This window comes from Haliotis cracherodii, unplaced genomic scaffold (genome assembly GCF_022045235.1).
Source record: "Haliotis cracherodii isolate W230 unplaced genomic scaffold, xgHalCrac1.p SCAF_11, whole genome shotgun sequence".
In the NCBI taxonomy this organism is placed as follows: domain Eukaryota; kingdom Metazoa; phylum Mollusca; class Gastropoda; order Lepetellida; family Haliotidae; genus Haliotis; species Haliotis cracherodii.
Genome location: NW_027266266.1, coordinates 46240544 through 46257530, shown reverse-complemented (window position 1 = coordinate 46257530; position 16987 = coordinate 46240544). Strand labels below are relative to the sequence as shown.

General features: G+C 39.4%; 1 protein-coding gene across 2 annotated transcripts; it reads right to left on the bottom strand.

Annotated features, from left to right (window-relative positions):
* Positions 1-7475: 7475 nt before the first annotated feature.
* Positions 7476-13348, bottom strand: LOC139456556 (sulfotransferase 1A1-like). Of its 2 annotated transcripts, none has more exons than XM_071238338.1 (6): positions 13268-13348; positions 12021-12259; positions 10962-11285; positions 10527-10627; positions 9391-9532; positions 7476-8208 (listed from the first exon to the last, which is right to left on the bottom strand). In XM_071238338.1, the coding sequence occupies exons 2-6, from the start codon at positions 12187-12189 to the stop codon at positions 8096-8098; spliced, it is 849 nt and encodes a 282-aa protein (XP_071094439.1). In that variant the 5' UTR covers positions 12190-12259; positions 13268-13348; the 3' UTR covers positions 7476-8095. The 2 variants fall into 2 exon arrangements, with proteins under 2 accessions (XP_071094439.1, XP_071094440.1); XM_071238339.1 differs by lacking the exon at positions 13268-13348 and adding an exon at positions 12721-12827.
* Positions 13349-16987: the final 3639 nt, after the last annotated feature.

Genomic DNA, 16987 nt, shown 5'->3' with positions numbered 1-16987 from the left:
TTTATGAAAACATTTTTTGAGCGTTTTGTCGCTGTTATATGCATCTTGTCTTTTGTCAGAATTGTAGGATATATAACGAATACTTGTAGAATGTTGTATGCTATTAATATTTGATACTCTTACATACGAAATGTGGACACTTGAAGATCCGGGTTAGAGAAGTTCTTTGACTCATTAGTAATGTGTGCACGTCTATAACAAAGGTTTAATCAATTTCTTTTCATATTCTTCGGAAACATAGACATTTGAAATTCATTCAATGTTCTTGTTTTTTGTCAGAAGATGTAAACAAGTCAAATTACAGGTAAATAATGTAGTAAGGCTGATGCAATATTATTTGTAAGCAATTTGCATGCAGCGAGTATATGATTTGATTATCATGCAGCCACATTCGAAAACGGGCTTGTCTGAACAAGAAATTCACATGATATAAACAATAGAACGAAACAATGATTGGGATACCTGCTCTGATATCACGCGCACACAGATGAGAGCTTCCAGGGTAGACAAAAACATGCACTTGTATTGTAAAGAGCATCTCCTCAACCTCAATAGCATTTCCTGCAGGTGACACATCCTGCTGGCGCTCTTCCTCACCGAACTATTTGACTATGTGAAGCCCCAGATTATGTTGTACATATGACACAAAATTCACAAAAACTGACATAGATATTACAATTGTTCATTTAACAGGTGTGGATTAAGAAGACATTGGTTTGGGATTACGTAAATAACAACAAGGGGTGCCCGAAGTACAATGTCAAATAATCAAATACTTACGTTGTTGGCATGTTTTGTTGTTTAACGCCACACTCAGCAATATGATGACGGTCTGTAAATAATCGAGTCTGGACGCGGCAATCCAGTGATTGAAATCATGAACATCGATCCACACAATTGGGATACAATGATATGCATGAACCAAGTCAGCGAGCTTGACCAGCCGATCCCATTAGTCGCCTCTTACGACAAGCATCGTTGGCTGTTAGGGCAAGCTTGGGTTGCTAAAGACCTATTCTATCCCGGATCGTCACGGGTCCAAATAATTAAGTAATCAAATAGTAAAGATACCAGGTGTTGGCGAAATGGTGGGTGTAACATGTCCCACCGGTAGCACCCGTCACGAACACATGCAAAGGCAAGTCAGTTATTCACCGGGAAAACATGGGGACATGTGGTGAGAAGTCAAATTAGGGAAATGCATCGGACATCGTTTTTGTCACTGATGTGTGTCCTCCATATGTCCACCACACACGAAAAAAAAACATGACTCCGCCACTCCCCACACGTCAGAAGCTTACAGATTCACAGACTTCTTGATATATATTAAGTGTGAATTTCAGTTTATGAAAGCTAAGATTTGGAACTAAATGCAGTAGGTTAAATCATTCATGTTGACGCGTCGAAACAACGATCACAGGTTTTTAGCGTGCCCAAGGGACGCAACTAAGTACAGCGAATTGCGGCACTTTAGACCATTGGCCCCCTACACAACAGTAATCAACCATCATATAGTATGTGAAGATACGGGATAGAATACGTCTTCAGCAACCCATGCCTGCCGTAAAAGGCGACTATGCTTGTCGTAAGAGGCGACTAACGGGATCGGGTGGTCAGGCTCGCTGACTTGGTCATCGTATCCCAATGGTGTGGATGTATATTTATGATGCCAAACAATCAGGCCAGACAGGCCACGCAGATCAATACTCCTTCTTGTTACAGTACCAGTATGTGGACATCATACTTAAATGATTTTCTTGTTAATTATAAAAAAAACATAATGGTCAGATAATATTTGAATACATATTTGAATGGACCATTATGCACACAGGCTGACCTACCTGCTGGGTCACCGGGGTTGGTAATATTCGCCAGTTTAGGATATCTGCTGGTCCAGATCGGGCTCGTGTACGGCATAGCCTAGAATTATTTGTTAAAAGGATAATGTATCCTATATGTCTGTTTACCATGCGTTAATAATTATCCACGTGAGGTACATGTTTAATAATGGAATATACAGAAAACACAATCACTTCTTAATTCTAACCAAGTAGAGCGTACGAGGTTTTAAGGCATTATTACATTGGTGTGGTGTCGTGTCGGAATTAATATCTCTTGCATCGGACACTTATCTCCTGCGAGAGTTATGCATAACTGGCTCAAGTCACGATATGGCTGAAACAATGCCGATGTGACTTTAAATATTAACTCACTCACTCACTCACTCCTGCGAGAGTTCTACTCACTCAAGTCACATCAATATCAATATATACATGTGACGTAATATTATCAAAATGAAGTGTAGTGTTGACAGGACAAATGTATTGTTACTGCTATATTGCATGTTAAAATGTATGTCTATTGTTGTAATTAGTACTGACACCTAACGTCTTTTCCAAGACTGATACGAGGTCGTAACTACATCTGATATCTACTCTAGTGTATAAACACTGCCTCCTTCATGTATATATGCTTGTCAACCATACGCCGTACATCACTTGCATTATAACGGTGTTAGAGCTGTACGAGCTCTAGTGATATAAAGTACTAAAGTGATTGACAAATGTAGACGATATAAGCTGGAACCGAATGTATATTCCTCGATATGATGGAGAAATTCGTGACTGGAAAATCATCCCTCTTCTTGCACAGCTTGGTTCAGGGATTGTCATCATTTATAATGTCCGTGCATAGATCCAGATGCATCACTTAATTTGCTTTCACAGTTGAAGAGCTTAGTGCTAAAGGGGGCCAAAATGCACTTTGGTCCTTTTGCATATTATTGCATAATTAACATCTATGAGTTCTTATCTATCTGTAGAAAAAATATTGTATGTTTTCATTGATGCGTTTTTTAAATATAGCTACTTATAATTCTATAAAAGGGCCAAAGTCATTTTGCTATATTTTGGCCCTTTTAGCCCTCATTTCCGTGTGTGGTTGAGACCTTGAGACATTGGCCCTTTCCACCCTTACACAAATTAAAAACGTAAATTTATTTCCTTTTTTTAAATGTTTTAATAACACCATTTATATCTCTGCTCTCAGAATGTCTTAATGTCTAGGAATTTATCGTTAAAGTTCAATAACATGCATAAAATTATGTGTTTTCATCACTTTTCTCAAAACAGACTCCTAATGACATTGGCCCTTATGGTTTAAGCTCTTCATTTGTTCCTATGATTTTCGACTCTGTTTGATGGATAAGGTGACGATACTGTTTGATGATTATATATCTGAAAATGAAGTTGAACATTTTGACAACATTCTTTGAATTAACTAGGAGATTGGCTAGGAGGCGGGCACACTTAGTCTTGGTAAACAAGATGATCCAGGAGTTTAGTCCAGTTACACAACGCTTACATTATGCAGAGGGAGCTTAATGTGACAAGAAGGGAAATGGGTAGTAATTTCGAAGACGCCAAGACAACAACTCACGACTAATCATCCCCTATTTGCGTTGGACAATATATATAGTGTTGCTGCGAAGTAAGATTTAATCTCTGCATCCAAAATACACATTACACTCGACATAGGTCAAGACTTTCGGACTCTTAGCCAAGCTCATTTACCAAATTCATTATCGGAAACAGGTTATCTGACCATAAACAATCAGCCCTGGCACACGGGCATGATACAATACATTTATGCACATTTCAAACTCATGAGAGAGACGATACATGTCCCAAAATTATTAATTTCACTGAAATTAAAAGAAGAACTCATTATTTTTGGTAATGAATAGATATTGACAATGACAGTCATCATTCCGGTATTGAAGATTTGCCATGTGGCAGTGAAGATTGTTGTAAGTTTATGTGTATGTCATTTTCACTGGCTGCAAATGATTGAAGCATTCTTAAAATGTCGAGCGCTGTCGAGGCCAGATTTTAGTGGTACTCGATGAGTAATTTAGAGTTATCCACCTTTGTTTAAATGCAATATGACATTCGAAAACTTTCGTGGTGGGACAGTTGTAGGGGGCTTACGGTACCTATAATATGAGCGACACGCCTTTTATGACCTGACTTGCATCTCATCTACTAGCCAAATGTCGATTGGATGCCTATCTAAAATCACCGAATTCCTACGAGCTTCGAACACGCTTCCACACTGACATTATTCCGGACAGTAGTGAGTGTACTGACATATATTGTAGGGCATGTTACTTGTTGCTGCTTCCACTTATTTGATCCATTTTATTGCCTTTTATGATCGTAAACCTACAACTGCGTGTTTCAATACAATATCTTGTGTGGTCATGTACTGTTTCACAGACCGCCTCCGTGGTCTGGTGGTCGACTGTCCGCCCGGAGAGTGGAAGGTCTGGGTTTCGATCTCCGTCGCGTGATACCAAAAGACGTTAAAAATAGAACCACACTCACTCAGTCACTCACTCATTTCAAGATACACCCCATGCTCAACATGAACATAAAACAGATATCGACTTAATTATTTCCGTAATGCCAGTGCAAATAAAACATCTAGTCATCATAAAACCGCATTGATCCAATGTGTCAATGTTCGCTCTTACTGGCTGATCCAGTTCCGACAACATGTTGAAGACCCGAAAGTAGCCGCCCTGGTTGGTGTATCCTTGAAGGTGAGCATCATTGTAATGACCTGGAAGAATGGAACTCTGCTGAATCAGACCCTTACAGGCAACATCGAGTGCGATACAGGAGCCAGAGTATAATGATAACTACGTACTATGAAATCGTAACAATGTAAAGTTAATGTCATCGCTACTGAATTCTGTAAATGTCATAAATGTTCCTGAAAATTTAGATCGTACCTGTTCGAAGCCCATATAGAGTTTTGGTCGCCGAGGTGATATGGTGTGTGTGTAGATCTATCTTAGTTATTTTGACGGCGTCATTAGCACAGCTCCAGTACCTGACAATTAAAATACTCACTGTAAACTGTATTAATGCTAAGTGAACAAAAATAACGTGTGTTTCCATTAGTTAAAACTGATTATCTTTCAATTTGATCTTCTACCTCTGATTAGCGTTGGAAATACCTGGCTGCCCGACCGTCCCAGACTGAATTATTCCGTCTCGGGCAGTAAACTTTTAGAAAATGCACACCTGATGTTAGTGTTGATTTTTTAAACGGTATATGTAAAATATATGAATACAAATTTGTTTAAACCTCATATTGGCTGACATGATGGCTACGAATGCAGCTAAGCCACCCATTTGCGATTTCAAGAAATCTTATTGTAACCAATGCTAACGTTTATAAATATATTTACATGAAACTTTGGCGTGTACTCCCAACACTGCAACAACGCGTAGTAAATGTCTGGCATAACAATGTCTTTGAGGTTAGGGATATATAAGTAAATCCATGCAGTCCTACCAGTATCCAATGACCCAAGGTTCCTTGGTAGTGGCGGACTTGCTACTGACCGCTGAGACATCTATATACCCGTGAACAGTCATCATGTCATATACAGAAAAGCCAGCAAGGCATATGCTGTACACTGACACACTGTACCACATTCTACTCAATAAGAAACTGATGGCTTTCAGACTTCAAACAAATTTTAGAAACTTGAATAGAGCCTCGTAAGGACATCCCTGTCCGGAACATTTCAATCCATAGTTATGTTATGTTTAATGAGAGTATGCTTACACAGAATGGTCACACGTTCTGATAACGAAACCAACACATTATGTGAAAGCAACCACTTCGTCCTTAATATCGCCTACTCTTTTCAATCTAAATACAGGACAAAATACTGGGATAAGGGTGACCTCATTGGGTATCCGGCAACACAAGAAGTCGTACAACGGCGTGACTGATGACTCGGCATTTGGCTGGCATTGACCTTCAGTGCTTTCGAAATAAAAGGAGATAAGACTACTTCATTTGGCGCTTTCAAACCCAAAAGGCACTAAGGCCTACTTCATTTGGATATCTGGCCAGACGTGTTGGGTTCCCGTTGATCAACAGCTCCAGCCATGAGATCTTGGTCGTGTAGAAGCCAAAGCGTGTGATTTTGCCATAGTCAGATATTCCAGCGTTCGGGAGATGACGTTTATAATGTGTGAGTTATCTTCCAGTGTACGATTCCGACTATTCCACGAACATGAGTTTATAAATCAGTTTACAGTAATGATGATGTTGGCACATAAAAAAATGTATTCAAGGACATTTATAGTGCATCAAATTACATTACTTTATAACTTATAAAGAAACTTGAAACAATGCTTAACATAATTATGAAGCTGCTGTAACGCTTCATATAGTATTAGGGGGGCATGGGTGGCCCAGTCGTCTGAGGCGCCGCGATTCGCTGTGCAGAGTTGCGTCCCTTGGACACGCCAGAAAACTATGATTGTGGGTTCGAATTCCGGTTCGCCCCGATTATGTTTCTAGGTTTGTCAGCACCATACCCGTGCTCGTGGGTTTCACCGAATTGGTCTGAGACCTGCATTCGGGCTTTCCTCCCACATTAAGCTGACACGCCGTGATATAACTGGAATACGGTTAAAAGCTCACTCACTCTATAGGACCATAGTATAAGTTTTTACATAAGATCCTTAAGTTCAAGAATATAATGTCCAACCCTTTCTCTTGGATCCTTGATCACCGATTCAAGTCACTGCATCTTTTAACCAGTATGGAGATCAATTATATACCGGTATTCCCAGGACGCAGGGTTGGTCGAAGACGCGTCCATTTCGCATTCGGATCTGTTGCCTTGTTTATTCAGATGAACATTTGACTGCCTTTTGCAAGACTGTGTGACGGGTGCCACAGGCGAGGTAGGATAAAGTCATCACTATTGTATTGTGATTCTTGAACACATGCTTAAGGTGATGTGTGGTGAATTCAGGTTTAACGTTGCGTTCAAGATTACTTCACTTATAGCGATGTGCATATATATATATATATATATAGTGTGTGTGTGTGTGTGTGTGTGTGTGTGTGTGTGTGTGTGTGTGTGTGTGTGTGTGTTTTGTGTGGCTGCTTGTACCAGTTCGAACTTAGTGTAACATGGATACACCATACTCTGACCCCTTCTCTTTAATGCCGTACGCAAGTTAGGATAACAACAGGTACAGTCTTGAGAAGCATTTTTGTATGACGCGGCCACGGGGTCGAACCATGGCCTTCCGCTCTCTGGCAGGATGCTCTATCCACTTGACCGCAGTGGATCTCACATACCTATGCTATCGTCGCAATCCTACAATGGACTCTAAGAGCCTAAGGGTTTTCTCGTTTGTAAGATGGTTTCAGTCTATATAAAAACTTTTATATAAGACTAGATACACTATATACATGTTCTTGTTGCCAGACATATCCGACACCAAACCTGTATAAAATATATATTCTTTTAAGCCAAGCCAAGTTAGTCCTTACATTCTCACAATACAAAAAATGGAATTATGGTTGATGCACTTATTTTTTGTGACAACTGTATTCAAAATCTAAGGTTAACTGAATGTGAAGCATAAGACACGTTGTTCAGAAGAGGTTTATTCAAGAAATATGGAGAGGCCATCGGTCCAATGCACAAATGGGTTGAAAACATATTGGAGAGAGAGGGTCACAGACTGATGAATTAAAACGGTTACATCAATTCATTCAATACTTGATGATAGAAAGAATAATCACAAATGACGAAATAATATTAAATACACGCAGACAATGTCTTTGAAATACAAGGCGCGCCAATTAATTATAATTTATGGACCAAACTTAAAATGAATTGCTCCTTTTTAAAATACATACAGACAATATTTAATGACCTCAACATTTTTGGAAGAAAACATAGAAGAACCAATACATTGTATCAAAGAGTTGGATTGTATATATGCATTGTTTTCACAAACTCTTTACCCTTGTATAGCATTTGATGCGGCGTAAAGTATCTGCATCTCTACTCCGTTGTGCAACCATCTGTTCTGCTCACTCGCAATCTCTCTGCCTACACTATCCGCTCTAGTCACCAGATCCACCAACTCACTGCACTCACAGTATCCATTCTATCCTCCCTTAAACACTCCAAACACCCTTCCCCATACCAATCCGCCTACTCTAACCATTTTTACTCACTACTCTAGTTAACCCAATGCCGTTATTACAATGTATACCTAAACTCTAAAGGACAATCTTTCATCTTCTCCTGGTAGGTTTTGTCAAACCACTCATTCTGGGCGACAGTGAACCAATTCTTCCAGTCACCGGTACCACCTAAAGTAATAACATAAGAAATTTAGGCGCAAAACATGAAAATAAGGAACTTTAGCTACCTTTAGAACATAAATTTACGAAATTTATCAGTACATTTCAAATTGCTTTTAATTATGAAAAAAGTCATGTCAGTAGCAAAGGTAGCGTTTAACATTGGCAACGACGTCACAGCATATTGTCTTTGTACATGACTGAAAGCCATCAGGTGACAAGTCATCCCCGGTTTGTCAAAGATATAATAAATGCAACAGTGCGTACTGGGAGGTTAATACTCACCATTTCTAGATGTTCTTTTCCACAAGTGTACAAGGAAGTAAAATCTAAACTTTTCGAATTATTCTATTTTCTATTATTCTATTACTTTTCTTGATATTCCATTCAACAGAGCGCACTCGAAGATTTATTCTGAGGGCTTTGTTTGATTTTAGAGAAGCAATAGCATTTTCTATTCTCCCTTCAGTTATGGCTTCTGACATTAGTATACAAACTATATGCATTGAAGTACAGTCTGCATAATTCCCAAGAGTATACATTTTTCGTCAATCCACAATAGTTGTTACATTAAGTGTAAAGTATAAAGTGCATCAAGTCAATCTACCCTCTCTAACCACTCTCCAGGGACTGCTTTATCGTTAGATTAATGCTCACTTTGTCCAGATATTCAATACAGTGGTTAGTACTCAACTGTCCTATATGTTCAGGCTCATCTGTTGCAGACATTGCCTCTTAGAGAGCTTATTGGTACATACATTCTCCTCTTGTCTTGATATTCCATCTCACAGAGTTTACTGGGAAATACATCATCCTTTCTACATATTCACTCTCACAGAGCGTACTGGGAGAAATATACTATATTTTCGAGATAGTCCAGTCGATAGCGCGTTCTTGGGGAGACAAATACCATCTATTCTTTATATTCCATCTCACAGGGCGAACTGGTAGCTAAATGCTCATCTTGTCTATAGTGAGTGAGTTTGGTTTAACACCGCTTTTGGCAATATTCCAGCAATATCACGGCGGTGGACACCAGAAATGGGCTTCACACATTGTACCCATGTCGGGAATCGAACCCGGGTCTTCGGCGTGACGAGCGAACGCTTTAACTACGAGGCTACCCGACCGCCCCTCACCTTGTCTATAAATTTGATTCCACAGAGAGTAGAAAAGGGGGAACATACTCACCCTTTCTGTACACGATGTCGGCCATAACCTTGATTTGCTTCATGGAGGCGAAGCTGCAGTGATCGCATACTTCCTTCATGAACTCATCACTTCTCGTTGTGCCAAGGAAATCTTGCATTTTCTTCATCTCGCGGAATGCATCCTTAAACGTATAACATCAATATTATTGATATCATGAACAGACAATGACCGAGAACACACATGGTAAGAAAACTAAAATTAGGGTTGCAACATAAACAGCTTACATCAACACGAGCTCTCTGTTTGTTTTTAAATTACGAGGTTAACCAAATACGCTGAGACGGAAAATGTTTCTAGCTGTTAAAAGGGTTGTTTTAATCAGAGATAGTTATTGGGAATTTATACCTCTGATTGACAAATCAGAATCGAGTTTTTTCCAAGTCCATGGTAGAATGTTCCTTTTTACTTTTCTGTTCATAATTTCAAATAATATTAAAAATATTTATGTCCTGCAACACTAGACTATTTAACATGAGCACACATTTTGACACTCACAGTATAACTAATTAGGAGATCAACCCTCTGTGGTTTGAAATTTGACAAGAGAGCTTTAAAACTGTTGTAAAATACGCCAGCTATCATAAAATGTGCTGAAAAGGGACCACGGGTAACAATGTAACTCCAGTTCAAAATTATTTACTTATATTCTTGATTAGTTCAAAATAATGCTCACAATATATACTATTTTCAACAAGAATTGATTAAAAAAAAATCTCCACAGATTTATTTAATGTCCTGGCAGCCTGTTGCATGTCTGCGTTGCTTGGACTCAACTAAGTCATTTCCTGGATATCAACATAATATCTTCGACTGTAGGGTGTACGCATCGTTGGGTTGGCTAGCGATAGATCAATGATTTCATATTGAAGGTTTTTGTATGTTTGTTAATTCAGAGGTAATAATGGATCCAGATTTCAATCTTATTTTGACCTATCAACAACTTGCATTCTTCACTGTCATGTTGAATACAATGCAAACACCAAAGCAAGGAACATGAGTGAGTGGGCGATTTTGGCTCGTTGATCAATATTCCAGCAGGTTGGGACACAAAAATAAGCTTAGTATTACGTTCAAACAGACGAATGTGAGTAAAATCATTCAGTAGCCCTGCTTACCTCTTTGATGTCTTCATAGCTGAGTGTCAGTATAGGGACGTCAGTTTTTTTTTTCACCTCCTCCCAGTCCTTCACATAGTCGAACCAGGAACCGTAGTCAACTGAAACAAAGAACATATTTATGACATCACAAGGTCACAAAGTCATGGTCAGGAATAGGTTGAAGAGTTAGGTTTAACGCCACTTTGAACGGTTTATCATTAAGATGTCTGAGGAAAACGCAATGCTCCTAAACAAACGACCTCCTGAACAAGAACACGACCATGCGAATAGTACTGATCGACCACGGATTTTACTCGGGACGGATTTAGGGTTTCAACACATGATTAGTGTAGCCTGACAGAATCAATGGAGAACATAACTTGGATTAATGAGATCTGCAATGCACGTATGCATAAGGTGTGTCCACTATTTCTTTATCTAATAATCACTCACACTTCCCCTCCAGTGAGGGGCGGACGAAATTCTTCCATTCCCCAGTGTAGTTGTAGCAAATCGGCAGTTTCTTCACAAAGTTGTAAAAAGAAACAGTCACGTCCTTTGGGTTCCGAGTCACGTACACGATCTTAGGTTTCTTTACTTTAACCTGCTCCGGAAGTTCTTTGAACAACAAGTGAGAGTTGAGGATCCTGGGAGAAGGAAGATCTTTGTATTTTTCTTCACTGACAAATTCCATCATGCCAATCCCTTTGCTGACTTCATCACGGTCGAGTTTTCCCGCCACCAGCAGGCGGACCATCTCCCAGACCCAGTGGGTACCTATATAGAAAAAACATATCGAGGTTCGTGATTCGGGCAAACTAGTTTTGAGTTTTCAACGACGACAAATACGACGTCCTACTGCAGCCACGTGCAATGGTGTACGCCTAAAACACAAATCACAGCCATAGACTGTTTGATTTGGGTTGAGATAAAAAAAATGTGTGTAACGACAAGTGATGAGAGTGTAAACATAACTAATGTCAAAGCCAGAAAATAATCAGTCTTGATTATCTACTGTAACCACTCGGCGTAAGAGCAAAATAGAAGTGAACTTAATATGAATGGATCACTGAAAATCAGTGATTACCCCAGGTGGTCGCGAAAAGGGTTAAGAACGTTTACTGTCCTGCTCTTCCGGTAGCACACACAATTTGCATAAAAACGTGTTTGTTTGTTGCTTAACGCAAAACCTTGACGAGACAATCCAGTAATTCTTCACCTGTATCCCAGGTATCCCATCAGTGTATACTTGACTAAGTCTTACTGTTCACTTTCCACTGGGTTACCTCGACAATTATTACGTCATTGTATCACACACTTTTGGAAACTCATTCTGTGTTGCGTCACTGTATGACAAAAAGCTGAAGATCGAGGCATGTACAATTTCCCTATTCATCTTTGGAGTGTCTTGATTTTCAACGCTTAAAAGTGCTTTTAACAGGAAGGACCCTTTAAACTAACGAGCAATTTTCCCTGATCTATTAACTGTATTGATAGGTACAGTTTACCTACCTGACTTAGGGAAAGCACACACCAGAATATCGTCAGAGCGGATTTCAACAGATGGTAGTTGCTCCAATGGATTCGTATCCATAGTTACGGGAAACCTTGGATATTTGCGGCCATTGTAGCTTAGCATCGTCAACTCATCTCCACCATCATCAGCTACACGTATCTCCATGGCGACGACAGGTCGTTGTCTTTTAAATCCAGTGACCAGAGCGTCTGAATATGGTATACACGACTTGAGTCTGAAGGGAAATATATTGATGGAATCATACTTTATTGGACAGATTTATTATTCGGGGTCGACATTTAACGAAGTAATAAACGTAACTGGGGAATTCTGCTAGAGATGGAATATTCGGTCAGTCACCCTTCTAAACATACACATTTTTTCACTTCAAAACCTGAGCCCAAATTATTTTGTCAGCATTGTCTTATGACAACACATGTTTAAATTGCTATGTCGTAGCGTAAACGCAATCTATTTTTATACCGCAACGTTCATATGGACAAACACAATGACAGACACAAAAGTAGGCATAATGCACTTGTGGACAGCAATGATCCCCTAAACATCAAGTGGGACCTCGCTAATCAGGACACTTTCGTTTCACCCTCAGGACAATAAAACACGAATAGGTCAAGAAGGCAGACATGTGAAACGTAAAACATATCACAACATGCAAAACTACAGAATGATACTTACTGCTGAACGGTTTTCGTCTCATTAACATAGTCTGTTATCGCAGCAGTTGAACTTTGTACTTGTTACTAGGTTAGCTGAATTACCAAGGGTAAGACGACGCTCGTTGTAGTGCGCTGACATGCTGCTCACACTTAGTCATACAAACGCGAGCTCGGGTCATAATATGTGCACACTATTTACAGCCAACCTGATCTCACCGGGTTTATATATTCATTTTTCGGTCAAATTGTTTCAATGTTGACGTTACTGTGAACGTGTTGTGTACGAACCTAGATATGTTCGCATTACACAGCTGTGCTTTACCGTGAACCTGATATAACGAGCCCGATATATGACGATTGTGTCACAGCCGGACATGAGCATGTGCAGACATATCCTAACCGCGATCAACTTTTGTACGGTGATGTTGACATGTCACAGTTGATTCAGGAGACATACGGACACTTGTGGACCAGCCGATCTCCTGGCTGGTCAAGATAATTTCCATTACGGGTTGATTAAGACATACGTGTAATACGGTATTTATCACAACACAAATAGTACTCACCACTGAACGATCGCCCTCCTAATGTGTTCTTTAATCGCAGCACTCATGCTGTATATATAATGCATTGCATCAGACTGCTGCGTCACCAGGGGTATGATTAGGTGACCTTCGTGCAACACGCACTTGGTGCTCGTACACAGTTAATGACACAGGGGCAGAATATGTGTACGCCCTTTACAACACGTTGACGCACACGCACATACACCTTTTCGGACTCTACACTCCACACAAATCTTTTTGCTCTCTACCCTCCACACACACACACACACACACTTTTTGCTCTCTACCCTCCACACACACACACACACACACTTTTTGCTCTCTACCCTCCACACACACACACACACTTTTTGCTCTCTACCCTCCACACACACACACACTCACTTTTTGCTCTCTACCCTCCACACACACACACACACACTTTTTGCTCTCTACCCTCCACACACACACACACTCACTTTTTGCTCTCTACCCTCCACACACACACACACACACTTTTTGCTCTCTACCCTCCACACACACACACACACACACACACACACACACACAAACACACACACAAACACACACACAAACACACACACACACACTTTTCGTACTCTACCCTCCACACACACACCTTTTTGCTCTCTACGTATACCCTCCACACACACACACACACTTTTCGTACTCTACCCTCCACACATACACATACACGAAAGAGGAAAGACGGCATCAGAAGAGACGATTAAGGGCTATAGTGCGATATGGAAGAATGGAGAAAATTAATATTTCGAGAGGGATAGAGCTATAGTTTGATGGACTCAGGCTGCGGTTTGCTGTACACGTGTTACACCTCTGTACATTACAGTGGTTCTCCTTCTCCCCTTTACACAGCAAAATACACAACTACAACCTATTGGAAAACTGTGCGGTGCACTGACTGCAACACCCTCTATATTTGTTCGTCGTTCACACACACACACACACACACACATACACACACGCATTTCTTTTGTTATGTATTCCCTTGCAGAAATGTTGTAGTACATTTTTTAAGTAAGTGGCATTACAATCGTCACATCTACGTTAAATATGTTTTGCCTACTGACGTTTTTGACGGTGTGAACGTGTGGTACAATATCTGAAATATATCCATTTTCTGTTTTAGAGCTGAAATATGTATGCCATTTCATCATTAAAGTCACATGTGTATACATAGATAATACTTATAATATAACCCCTTTAGTAGACCAAAATATACACAGAGCGGCTTGTGCTCAATTTCAGAACCGCATCGACATGGGCTGTGAAGTTGAAGTGTGTTTAAAGTCACGTACAGGAAGGTTCACTGCTCATGTTTAAGGGTATATGTAACATGTAACTGCTCCTAAAGATGGGGGGGGGGGGGGGGGGTTCAAATAAGTTCATTCGCACCCGTATTACATTTTCTTTCAGTTCTATCGGTGAACATGTACAATTGTGTTTCTGTTAGACCTGAGGATCAGGAGTCTGTTCGATATGTTCCGGAGCAAAATATGATAGCCAACGTCAACATAGTGAATGTTTATGGCTACCTCTTACGTTTAGTCGCCTAGGTGTACGAACACACGTTATGATCTGCATATCTATTTATTTGTTTCTTCGTTTGTTGAATTGAAACTGATGCAGTTTATCAGTTGGTAGGAGTATGCAAAGCTGACGGAAGTGTGTTCTACACAATCATACTATAAAAGTATGATTTCAGCGTCTTCATCCTCTCTGATCTGATCAGTACCAAGGTTCGGTAGTTTGTCTCCACCAAGGGTCATCACAGATATGCCCCTGCAATTGAAGGAACATGGTGTTGACTGGGATATATTGGATACATATATAATTATGGCATTATGGCACATGGCGTTTTATTGTAAGAACTACAAAATGTTAAGTTCGGTTTTGACAAATTGTTTGATAGACATTACTTGGAAGTTGACGGATGGCAAGATAGACACAATCCATGGATAACAACTTCTTTAATACTTGAAAAGCGACGTTTCGGTATAGATCCTTATACCGTTGTCCAGCAAGACTGGTATAAGCTTGATAACGGTGTACGGATCTATACCGAAACGTCGCTATTCACAGACAGTATTAAAGAAGTTGTTATCCATAAATTGTGTCTATCTTCGATTTTGACGTCTCATTTCCACAAGAGGTTTTCGTTATATCACTTTATGTTATCAACGTAATACATGTTAAACAGGAACAGATGACTGAACGGTTGTTTCTACGTATCGATAGAAAAAGAACGTAAACAGTTCAAGGATAAAGGTACTAAACAATAACCAAACAAATACGTCTCACCTGTCAGTTTCCGTTTTGTAGTAAATTAACTGATCTTGAACAGTGATATGATTACACCACGAAACGTCCTGTATTATGATGTGTTCCGGTCCTAGAGGGTCTTGTTTCTGACTTGTCACAAAATAACGTTCAGTGGCCTGGTTCTTTGGACTCAGCCAGTACAGAGTTTTATCTGCAATGTATACTGAGTGGTACATAATGTTAAATCATAAGGTTATGAAACATTACGTGTCATGTCCAGCAACCTGGTTGGCAAGCCCAGGAAACATCTTTGTATCCATCCCATAAATATGATATCCCAATATCCAAAACCATTCCTATTCCGTAAATCCCTTATCCTTGAAGTCGAGTACACTTGTCATTAGTCAAAACTTGATACTGCAAGGCGTAACATTTTCTGGGATATTTATATTCGGGCATTTGTAAATTTAATTACACTAGTACACCATATACTGAAAGTACTATGTCTGAAACTGATATAAAGAAGATGATGGACTAACGTGGTCTTTATTATTATTATATATATATATATATATATATATATATATATATATATATATATATATATATATATATATATATATATGTATGTATGTATGTATGTATATATATATATATATATATATATATATATGGATAATGTCTGGTGGAGTAATTCTAAACCCCCAGAAAACGCTTTCAAGCTACACAAGTATACAAGTATACAGATTCAATTTCCTTAAAATTATCAATATCCAATATCACAACAGGCAAACCTTTAGTGTCTTCAACTCACCGAAGAACACGTAGCAGCATCCGTAATATGAGTATTCCAACATAGATAACTTGAACAAAATAACACCTACATCTTGATTTTTCACATTTATACCACTCTTCAAACCTAGAAAGGACACGCTTTGAACAGAACTTTGGTCTTATAGAAATTCCTGTTTAGAAATTATTGTCCAACACCGCAACACCCTTGCCATATGACGATAGCATGTATACAATCGAGTCTCGCCCAGATAATACAGTGATAGATATTATGAGCAATATTGATGATAAACGCCATAGGCATACGACACCACGCTATCAATCAAGCCACCGCACCTGACGACAGTGTTTTATCTAGGTAGAACTGTTTTCCGCGTGGTTTGTTTTCCCATAATGAATTATGAAAGACATATGATTCTTACAAATCTACATTTACAAATGGATCCAAAGACGGTGGCGTAGTTGCCAGCGTCACTGTCATTGTATCCAGGGCTATATATATGTAATTGGATCAAACTTACCAGATAACTGTTTCATTTTTACGACAGAATCAAAGGACAATCAATAAGCAAACAGTCAAAACAAAAACAAGTTCTTGTCTTCTCAGACTCTTTACTTTCTTCAGGCTTTTAAAAATCAGTCTTG

Coding starts and splice junctions, on each gene's coding strand:
- LOC139456556 (XM_071238338.1), bottom strand. CDS start 12,189: ATGGAGATACGTGTAGCTGATGATGGTGGAGATGAGTTGACGATGCTA. Junction 10,628..10,961: donor CCCCTCACTGGAGGGGAAGT/GTGAGTGATTAT, acceptor TCTTTGTTTCAG/TTGACTACGGTTCCTGGTTC. Junction 8,209..9,390: donor CGACATCGTGTACAGAAAGG/GTGAGTATGTTC, acceptor TTATTACTTTAG/GTGGTACCGGTGACTGGAAG.